The sequence below is a fragment of the Ornithorhynchus anatinus genome, chromosome 10 (genome assembly GCF_004115215.2).
Source record: "Ornithorhynchus anatinus isolate Pmale09 chromosome 10, mOrnAna1.pri.v4, whole genome shotgun sequence".
NCBI lineage: Eukaryota > Metazoa > Chordata > Mammalia > Monotremata > Ornithorhynchidae > Ornithorhynchus > Ornithorhynchus anatinus.
In genome coordinates this window covers 55,380,618-55,391,151 of record NC_041737.1, presented here as the reverse complement: position 1 = coordinate 55,391,151, position 10,534 = coordinate 55,380,618, and the positions used below count along the sequence as shown (strand labels likewise).

Sequence of the window (10,534 nt, the reverse complement as noted above, 5' to 3'; positions counted from 1 at the left end):
ACAATAAATACTGTAGAAGCAGCGTGGCTCAGGGGAAAGAGCTCGGGCTTGGGAGTCAGAGGTCATGGGTTCGAATTCCGGCTCTGCCACCTGTCAGCTGTGTGACTGTGAGCAAGTCACTTCACTTCTCTGGGCCTGTTACCTCCTCTGTAAAATGGAGACTGTGAGCCTCACGTGGGACAACCTGATGACCCTGTAGCTCCCCCAACGCTTAGAACAGTGCTCTGCACATAGTAAGTGCTTAACAAATACCAACATTATGAATGAATGAATGAATGAATGAATGAATGAATGAATGAATGAATGAATGAATGAATGAATGAGAAGAGGGAGACGCGAATGGGACCCGCGCAGGCGCACTACGCCCGCAGCCGCGCAGAGGAGTCGGTCCCCCCTCCACCCCGGACCTCCAGTTCTGCGCAGGCGCACTACGCCTGCAGCCGCGCGGAGGTGTCGCCCCCCCGGGGGGGGCAGTTCTGCGCAAGCGCACTACGCCCGCAGACGCGCGGAGGAGTCGGTCGTCTCCCCCGTCCTCCTTTCTGCGCAGGCGCATTACGCCCGCCCCAGTTCTGCGCAGGCGCACTGTCGCCCCAGCCGTTTGGGAGCCTCTCAGCCCCGGAGGGAGAATCCTCCAATGGGCGGGGCGAAGGGGCGGCAGGAGGACTCGCGCAGGCGCACCAAGTGTCCGAACACCTCCGTCGCCCCCTCCCGCGGGGGCTCCCTGTCCGGCGCAGGCGCACTGGGGCCTCCCGAGGCGGCGGGATGACCCTCCAAGGGGAAGGTCACTTCCGGTCACCTAAGCGCCGTTCGGCGGGCCGCTTCCGCCGCCCCGTTTTGCTCGAGTGTCGGTAAGTCCCGTTCCTCCGGTCGACGCCGCCGCCACCACCGTCAGGTCGGGGCCAGAATCTTCTCCCCGAAATATAATAATCATGTTGGTATTTGTGAACGCTTACTCTGTGCAGGCACTGTTCTAAGCGCTGGGGGAGACACAGGGGCATCAGGTGGTGTCACGTGAGGCTCACAGTTAATCCCCATTTTAATAATAATAATGTTGGTATTTGTTAAGCGCTTACTCTGTGCCGAGCACTGTTCTAAGCGCTGGGGGAGATCCAGGGACATCAGATGGTGTCACATGAGGCTCACAGTTAATTCCCATTTTAATAATAATGTTGGTATTTGTTAAGCGCTTACTCTGTGCAGAGCACTGTTCTAAGCACTGGGGGAGATACAGGGGCATCAGGTGGTCCCACGTGAGGCTCACAGTTAATCCCCATTTTAATAATAATAATAATAATGTTAGTATTTGTTAAGCGCTTACTCTGTGCAGAACACTGTTCTAAGCGCTGGGGGAGATCCAGGGGCATCAGGTGGTGTCACGTGAGGCTCACAGTTTAATCCCCATTTTTATAATAATAATAATAATGTTAGTATTTGTTAAGCGCTTACTCTGTGCAGAACCACTGTTCTAAGCGCTGGGGGAGATCCAGGGGCATCAGGTGGTGTCACGTGAGGCTCACAGTTAATCCCCATTTTAATAATAATAATAATAATGTTGGTATTGTAAGCGCTTACTCTGTGCCGAGCACTGTTCTAAGCGCTGGGGAGATCCAGGGGCATCAGGTTGTCCCACGTGGGGCTCACAGTTAATCCCCATTTTATTAATAATAATAATAATAATAATGTTGGTATTTGTTAAGCGCTTACTATGTGCCGAGCACTGTTCTAAGGGCTGGGGAGACACGTGAATCAGGTTGTCCCACGTGGGGCTCCCAGTCTTCATCCCCATTTCCAGATGAGGTCACTGAGGCCCAGAGAAGTGAAGTGACTCGCCCACAGTCACCCAGCTGACAAGTGGCAGAGGCGGGATTCGAACCCACGACCTCTGACTCCCAAGCCCGGGCTCTTGCCACTGAGCCACGCTGAAATCCCTTCGGGGACAGTGGTTTAATCCCCCTGCCCAGGCTTGTAGTTAGGCGGCTCACCAACTACCATTATTGATTCTCCAGGCTGAACAGCTGCCGCAGCCCCAAATCGTTACAACTTCCCCTCTAGAAAAAAAAAATGTTGGTATTTGTTAAGCGCTTACTATGTGCAGAGCACTGTTTCTAAGCGCTGGGGTCATCAGGTTGTCCCATGTGGGGCTCACAGTTTTACTCCCCATTTGACAGATGAGCTCACTGAGGCCCCAGAGAAGTGAAGTGACTTGCCCACAGTCACACAGCTGACAAGTGGCAGAGCCCGGGATTCGAACCCATGCCCTCGACTCCAAGGCCCCGGGCTCTTTCCACTGAGCCTCGCTGCTTTCTCTAGAAATCCACTTTCCATCTCGTTCAGGATCCCATCCAACAGTCTTTACTGAATATCTACCGTGCAGAGCGTGTACTAACCTTTGGGAGCATTGTATTAATTTTTTAAAAAAGATGGTATTTAAGCCCTTATGTGACAAGCTCTGTTCTGAGCTCCGGGGTAGACACACGCTAATCAGGTTGGACACAGTCCCTGTCCCACATAGGGCTTATACTCTTAATCCCATTTTCAGATGGGGCTAACTGGGGCACAGAGAAGTGAAGTGACTTGCTCAAGGTCACAGAGCAGACAAGTAGTGGAGCTGGGATTAGAACCCAATAAATAAGCATAAAATAAAATATATTAGGGAAGAAATCATTGCTTAAACAAGTAGAATAAGGAATCCAATATCTACAAAAGGGCTGTCGGCATACCAGGGCCCAGTGGTCTAATGAGGTTTCAACGGGCAGGGAGGGGGGCAGAAAGTTTATTTTATGACTCCTTGTTTGTTTGTTTTTTTATGGTATTAAGCGCTTACTATGTGCCAGGCACCGTTTCGAAGCACTGGAGGTAAGTAAAAGCTAATCAAGTTGGACCCAGTCCCTGTCCCACGTGGAAGTCTGGGTCTTAATCCCCGTGGTACCGATGAGAAAATGAGGTCCAGAAAAGTGAAGTGACTTGCCCGCGTCACCCAGTGGCAGTCGATTCATCGCGGGGTCAAGTTGTCCTTCGGGTAAAGGCGCTACCCTACCCACTGAGCTGTGGTCCGCCACGACCCCCTGGTCTCTTTCGATTTAGGCAACCTTTCCCTGACCGGGTCATGGGGTTTCTTCATCATTTTGAGGTCTCCCCAGGCCCCCCTTACCGTCTCATGTCGCTACTCTCTTTAGGAACGGCTGCCTTATCTCTGCGGGGCCGGTGAAGTCAGCTGCAGAGCACAGATTAGGAGAATCCAGCACCGGGTTTACTGACCGGAGGGCAGAGGCAGCTTCTCTGCAAGACTCGAAGTTCACGTGTTTTTGCCGTTTCCCTACGGCACCCGCTTGCTCTGTGACCCTCGACCAGTCACTTGGCATCTCTGGCCCTCCATTCCCCCATAATGTAGTGATTATTTTTTTTTTATGGTATTTTAAGACTTAGTACGTGTCGAAACACTGTTCTCAGCCCCCCTGGAAAGTTATTAGTTTAGACATTGTCCCTGCCTGCGTACGGTCACGGTCTAAGGAGGGAGAACAGGTATTTTTTAATGGTATTTGTTGTCATTATTATTAGTAATAATTAATAGTGGTATTTGTTAAACCCTTATACGTTCCTGGCCCTGTGCCGAGTGCCGGGGTCAATACAAGCCGATCGGGTTGGACGCAGTCCCTGTCCCCCGTGGCGCTCACGGTCTCAATCCCCATTCACAGATGAGTAACTGAAGCAGAGAGAAGTAAAGTGATTTGCCCAAGGTCACGAGGCAGACAAGTGGCAGAGCCGGGAATGGAACCCATGACCTTCTGACTCCCAGGCCCACGTTCTGTCCACTGCACCGTGCTGCTTCTTAAGCCCTTACTGCGTGCCGGGCAGTGTACTAAGCACTGGGATAGATTCATGAACGGTATTTGTTAAACACTTACTATGTGTCAAGCACTGTTCTAAGCCCCGGGGTAGATACGAGAACATCAGGGTGGACACATGGCCCACGTGGGGCTCTCGGTCTTAATCCCCATTTTCGAGATGAGGTAACTGAGGCCCAGGGAAGTGAAGTGACTTGCCCCAGGTCACCCAGCAGACAAGTGGCGGGAGTCAGGATTAGAACTCATGACCCTCTGCCTCCCAGGACTGTGTTCCATCCACCACCCGGGTTGGACAGAGTCCACGTCCCACACGGGTCTCGCCGTCTTGATCCCTGTTTTACAGATGAGGTGACGGAGGCGTGGGGAATCGAAATGACTTGCCCAAGGTCACAGAGCGGAGACGTGGCGGAGCCAGGATTAGAACCCAGGTCCTTCTGACTCCCGGGCCTGGGGCTTATACACGAGGCCACGCGGCTTGTCTGCTTTACTTACTACGTGCTAAGGGCTGGGGAGGTTACAAAACAGTCAGGTTGGATGCAGTCCATTTCCCACATGGGACAAGAGAAATAGGGCGGCCCAGTGGGTAGACCACAGGCCCAGAAGGCAGGAGGACCTGAGTTCTAATCCTGACTCTGCCGCTTGTCTGCTGTATGACCTCGGGCAAGTCGCTGCACTCCTCTTGGCAGCAGTTACCTCACCTGTAAAACGGGGACGGGGACCGTGGGCCCGACGGGGGACGGGGACCGTGTCCGACCCAATCACCTTGCATCTGCCCCAGTGCTCAGTACGGTGCGTGGCACGTAGTAAGCATCTGACAAATCCCACGGTTATGATTGTGATTATTATTACTGTTATAAGATCTGTGTCCAATCCTGTATATACCCCGGTGCTTAATTCAGTGCTTGGCACACAGTAAGACGCTGAACAGATAACCGTAAATAAACAACAACGTGGGGGTCACGGTGTAAAGAGGAGGGAGATCCGGGGCGCGGGGACGGGTGTTAAGCCGGCTGTTAGGCCGTGTCTCGTTTCCAGACCGTTGGAGCATGTGAACCCGCCGAGGCCCCGATGAGTTCCAGCATGTGGTACATCATGCAGAGCATCCAGAGCAAATACTCCCTGTCGGAGCGGCTGATCCGGACCATCGCGGCCATCCGCTCCTTCCCGCACGACAGCGTGGAGGACCTGATCCGGGCGGTGAGGATGCCCCGCCCCTCGCCCCTCCCCACAGGCCCTCCCTCGCCCCTCCTCGGCAACCAGGACCGGCCCGGGGCAGCCCAGGGCCGTGGCACCAAATCGGCCGTGGCTGGGGGAGCAATTTAAGGGGCCACCTGGCCACCGCCCCTTAAAAGCCGGTCTCCCCAGCCCCCGGGGCCGACGGCCCCCAGTCTCGGCTTCCCCCTTCCGCCGACGGCCGGACCCGCGGGGCCGGCGTGTGCCAGGCCTTGGCTTTCGGGCCCCTCCCCTTCCCGACATCTCCAGGCGGCAGGCTGAAGTAGGAACCTCCCGCGACTTTCCCAGGGAGGTGGAGCCGCTCTCCGGGACCGCCCGGGGGCCGGGCCCCCCGCCCCCCCTCGGCCCCCGCTGAGGCGGGTTCTGTCCCGTGCCCCCCAGGGAGCCGACGTGAACTGTACCCACGGCACCCTGAAGCCCCTGCACTGCGCCTGCATGGTGTCCGATGCCGACTGCGTGGAGCTGCTCCTCGAAAAGGGGGCCGAGGTAAGCGGGGGGTAGAGGGGGCCAATCCAAGTGCGAGAAAAGCATCCTAAGCGCTTGGGAGAGTACGACAGGAGCAAGTACTCGCCCTCCCTGCCCTCACTGAGCTTGCAGGCGGGGAAGCAGCATGGGTAGTGACTCGCGGGCTTGGGAGTCAGAAGGTCATGGGTTCTGATTCCGCCTCTGCTCCCTGTCTGCTGTGTGGCCTTGGGTAACTCTGTTACCTCCTCTGTACAGTGGGGTTTAAGACTGTGAGCCCCATGTGGGACGTGGACTCTGTCCAACCTGATTTGCTTGGAATACTGATAATCCTCCTGTTTATCAAGCACTTGCTACGCGCCCGGCAGTGTTCTCAGCGCCGGGTAGACACAAGGAAATGGGGTTGTCCCGCGTGGGGCTCACAGTCTTAATCCCCATTTTCCAGAGGAGGTAACTGAGGCCCAGTGAAGTGACTTGCCCAGAGTCACACAGCTGATAAGTGGCAGAGTCGGGTTTAGAACCCACGACCTCTGACTCCCGAGCCCGGGCTCTTTCCACTAAGCCACGCTGCTTATCCACCCCAGTGCTTAGTACAGTGGCTGGCGCAGAGTAAGCACCTAACAGATGCCGCAACATCCTAGAGGGGAAGGCAGGCGTTAAAGTAAGCCACAGAGTAGGGGAAGGGCCTTCCCACCCGGCCCCCGCACCCCTCACCCTCTCCGGGGCAGAGGAAAGGGTCCCGGCAAAGAGGCAGCCGGAGGTGCCAGCCCCGCCCGTCGCCCCGCAGGTGAACGCGCTGGACGGGTACAACCGGACGGCCCTCCACTACGCGGCGGAGAAGGACGAGGCCTGCGTGGAGGTCCTGCTGGAGTACGGGGCGGACCCCAACTCGCTGGACGGCAACCGGGACACGCCCCTGCACTGGGCGGCCTTCAAGAACAACGCGGACTGCACCCGGGCCCTCCTGGAGAGCGGGGCGGCCGCCGACGCCCGGGACTACAACGAGGACACGCCGCTCAGCTGGGCCGCCATGAAGGGCAACCTGGAGAGCGTCAGCGTCCTGCTGGACTTCGGGGCCGAGGCGCGCGTGGTCAACCTCAAGGGCCAGACGCCCATCTCGCGGCTGGTGGCCCTGCTGGCGCGGGGCCTGGGCACGGCGAAGGAGGAGGCCTGCCTGGAGCTGCTGCACCGGGCGGCTGCCCGCCTGGAGCTGCGCCAGGACGGCGCCCTGCCACGGGAGCTGGCGTGGGACCAGCAGCTGTGCCGCCGGCTGACCGGGCTCTGCTCCGACCCAGCCCCGCTTAAGGCCCTGGCACGCTACGCCGCCCGCCGCGCCCTGGGCCTCCGTTTCCTCCCTGATGCCGTCAAGGGGCTGCCGCTGCCCGAGGCCCTGAAGGGCTACCTGCTCCTGCTGGAATAGTCCGGGGCGGGGGGGGGCGGGGGCCGGGGCCGCCTCTCTCAGCAGCCCCGGGGGGTGACTTCTGTACGGCTCTGGGGGCCCGGGGACGACCTCTCTTCAGCGCTGAGAGCCGGGGAGTGACCTCTACCCATCTCTGGGGGGGATCGCCATACGGCTCCGCGGACCTGGGGGTGACCTCTCTGCAGCCCATGGGGCCGGGGAACGACCTCTCTGGGTGCTTGGGGCCAGCCCTTCCACAGCCCCAGGGGCCTGGGGAGCAACTTCTCTGCTGCCCTGGGGGTCAGAGGACAACTTTTCCACAGCCCCGGGGGCCTGGGAGCGTCACCTTTCTGCAGCCCTGGGGGTCGGAGGGCAACCTCTACCCGGCCCCAGGGGCCAGGGTGTGACCTCTCTGCAGCCTCGGGGGCCAGGGGACAACCTCCACAGCCCCGGGGGCCTCGGGGCGACCACTCTGCAATCTTGGGGATCAGAGGACAACCTCTCCGCGGCCCCAGGGGCCGGGGGCGACCTCTCTGCAACCCCGGTGCCCAGATGAGCGTAGTCGAGGGGGGCGGGGTCCGTCCAGTATTGCACCACTCCACCCTGCCCCAGCACCAACTAGATTTCCCTTGTCATTTCCTGTTGAGTGCATTCCCCCATCCCCTCCTCTCCCTCCCCCACCCAGGGCCGTTCTCTTCGGGCAACTCTTCCCCCGTGGAGCACCTCAGGGGGGCCCCGGTGGCTCAGCGGGCCTGCGGAAAGAAGGTTCGATATTGCCCCCGGGACCGGGAGCCAAGTCAGCTCCCCCTCCCCCTTGCCGGAGACCCCAGAGTCGACGGGCGCCCGAAGGAGACTCGCTCCTGGACCCGGCGTCCCCAGGGCCCGATCAGTGTTTGCAGTGTTCCGTGTGTTGCCGTTGAGTTTTGTAAGCTGTGCTTCATCCCAGTCAACACTGGGTCCATCTCAAAGACCGCAGGCCTGTGTGGGGGCCCGGGGCTGACCCCGTGGCCTTTCCCAGCTGGAAGCCCAAACTACAGATCGGCCCGCCCCACCCTCTGGGACCCAGATACAGATGTGGGGACGAGCCCGAGAGGGAGAGAGACCGGCAGAGAGGCTTGGAGGGGGGGAGGCCGGCCGTTTGGTTTGGTGGTTTCTGTTTGCCCACTGTAACAAAATAATAAATAGTTTCCGAGCAACCGCAAAGCAGCCTGTTCTGGGGGAGCAGGGAGGGGATTGGGAGGTCGGAGGGCAAGAGGCAGGGTCTGGGACCCATCCCAGTCGATCAGTTGCATTTATTGAGCACTTATCTTGTTCAGGGCTCTTGGAAAAGCACAACACAACAATATAACAGACATATTCCCTGTCCACGATAAGTTTACAGTCTAAGGGGGTTGGGCAGACATTAGCAGAAATAAATTACGGATATGTACATAAGTGCTGGGGGGCTGAGGGGCGGTTCAGTGGTGAATAAGGAAGATGGAGAAGGGAGTGGGAGAAGAAGAAATGAGGACTTAGGGCAGGCCTCTTAGAAGAGTTGTCTTCGGGTAAGCCTTTGAAGGCCGGAGGAGAGTAATTGTCTATCGGAAATGCAGAGGGAGGGTCTTCCAGGCCAGAGGAAGGATGTGGGCTAGAGGTCGGTGGCGAGATAGACTATCGAGGTACAGCGAGGTTAGCATTAGAGGAGCAAAGTGTGCAGGCCGGGTTGTAGCAGGAGAGTAGCGAGGTGAGGTCGGGTAGGGCGAGGTGATTGCTTTAAAGCCGACGGTGAGGAGTTTCTGTTAGATGCGGAGGTAGATGGGAAACCACCGGAGTTTCTTGAGGAATGGGGAAGCATGCTGAACGGTTTTGTAGAAAAATGATCTGGGTAGCAGAGTGAAGTATGACCTGGAGGAGACGACGGTGAGGAGGCAGATAGAGTAATTAAGACAGATTAGGATAAGTGATTGGATTAATGCGGTAGCAATTTGGAGAGGAAAGAGTGGATTTTAGAGATGTGTAGGTCAGACCGACAGGATTTAGTGATGGATTGAATATGTGGGTTGAATGAGGAAGAGGAGTCAAGGAGAATGCCACGGTTATGGGTTTGTGAGACAGGGAGGGGGATGGTGCCATCAATGGCGATAGGAAAATCAGGGAGAGGACAGGGTTTGGATGGGACGGTGAGGAGTTCTGTTTTGGATATGTTAAGCTTGAGGGGACGGGAGGACATCCAGGTAGAGATGGGAGGCAAGAGGAAATGCAAGACTGCTGAGAGGGAGAGAGATCGGGGCTGGAGATGTAGATTTGGGTATCGTCGGCATAGAGGTGGTCGTTGAAGCCATGGGAGTGAATGAAGAACTCTCCAAGAGAGTGGGCACAGATGGAGAATAGAAGGGGACCCAGAACTGAGCCTTGGGGGACACTCACAGTTTGGGGGAGGTGGGAGGCAGAGGAGAAGCCCAGAATAAGCGACCAGAGAGACAGAAGGAGAACCAGGAAAGTGTCAGTGAAGCTGAGGTGGGATAACGTTTCCAGGAGAAGGGGGTGGTCCACAGTGTCGAAGGCCACTGAGAGGCCGGGGAGGATTAGGATGGAGTGGAGGCCGTTGGATCTGGCAAGAAGGAGATCATTCGTGAACTCTGAGAGGGGCAGTTTCTGTGGAGTCAAGGGGAAGGAAGCCAGATTGGAGGGGGTCACGGAGAGAATCGGAGGAGAGGGACTTGAGACAGCGGGTGTAGACAACTCGCTCGAGGAGTTGGGTGAGGAATGGTAGGAGGGAGATGGGGCAATAACTGGAGGGAGCCGTGGAGAACCTGCACACGAATGTTTGGTACTGAGAGAATCCATTTCAGACCCCAACTACGCTGCGTGCCCTCAACCACGTGCCTTGGCAAGATTCTTGTTCACCCGGTTGTTCAGTCAGAAACCCTCAGCCCCAGCAGACGGAACCAGAGTTAGAAACCAGATCTCCCCTTTTTATGGCATTTAAGTCACTTCATTTCTCTTTACGTCGGTGACCTCACCTGTAAAATGGGGATTAGGACTGTGAGCCCCGTGTGGGACATGGACTGTGTCCAACGTGATCAGCTTGAATCCACCCCAGTGCTTTCCAGTGCCTGGCACGTAGCACGCACCTAAAAATCTTTCGAAAAATAAAGCACTTACTATATGTCAAGGACCGTTGTAAGCATTGGGGTAGATGCAAGATGATAAAGTTGGACACAGTCCCTGTCCCATGTTAGGACTCGTAGTTTCAGTCGGAGGGAGGGGGGGTTTTAATCCCCGTTTTACAGATGTGGTAAGTGAAGGATAGAGGAAGTGAAATGACTTGCCCAAGATCACATAACAGGCAAGTGGCAGAGCCTGGATTGGAGCCCAGCTCCTCTGACTCCCAGGCCCCGGTGTTTTCCAGTAGGCAACATTGCTTTTCAGCATCTGATTCCCAACACCTGCCTGGGCCGGATCAACAGTAGGGCTGGGCTCAAGGGGTTAGGGGGCAGGTGGAGTGGTACAGGTTGGCACAGATAGGACATTGAAGCGTGGCAAGGGAGTAGGGCAGGGTAGGAGGATGGCGCTGGAGGGAGTGTGGGGATTTTTTTTTTTTAAGGTATTAAGT

At 56.9% G+C, this 10,534-nt stretch overlaps 1 protein-coding gene across 3 annotated transcripts; it reads left to right on the top strand.

The window, feature by feature from the left end:
* Positions 1-637: 637 nt before the first annotated feature.
* On the top strand, positions 638-8,142 carry ASB8 (ankyrin repeat and SOCS box containing 8). Of its 3 annotated transcripts, none has more exons than XM_029074055.1 (4): positions 638-848; positions 4,863-5,042; positions 5,460-5,564; positions 6,328-8,142. In XM_029074055.1, exons 2-4 carry the CDS (start codon positions 4,914-4,916, stop codon positions 6,958-6,960), a joined length of 867 nt encoding a protein of 288 aa, XP_028929888.1. In that variant the 5' UTR covers positions 638-848; positions 4,863-4,913; the 3' UTR covers positions 6,961-8,142. The 3 variants fall into 3 exon arrangements, with proteins under 3 accessions (XP_028929888.1, XP_028929887.1, XP_039769229.1); XM_029074054.2 differs by having other exon boundaries at positions 639-848; positions 4,881-5,042; XM_039913295.1 differs by lacking the exon at positions 638-848 and adding an exon at positions 869-892 and having other exon boundaries at positions 4,881-5,042.
* The last annotated feature ends 2,392 nt before the right edge of the window (positions 8,143-10,534 follow it).

Excerpts from the sequence above, each read along its gene's own strand:
- ASB8 (XM_029074055.1), top strand. The coding sequence starts at position 4,914 with ATGAGTTCCAGCATGTGGTACATCATGCAGAGCATCCAGAGCAAATAC. Across the intron at positions 5,043-5,459 it reads TGGAGGACCTGATCCGGGCG|GGAGCCGACGTGAACTGTAC; the intron begins GTGAGGATGCCC and ends CGTGCCCCCCAG. Across the intron at positions 5,565-6,327 it reads TCCTCGAAAAGGGGGCCGAG|GTGAACGCGCTGGACGGGTA; the intron begins GTAAGCGGGGGG and ends GTCGCCCCGCAG.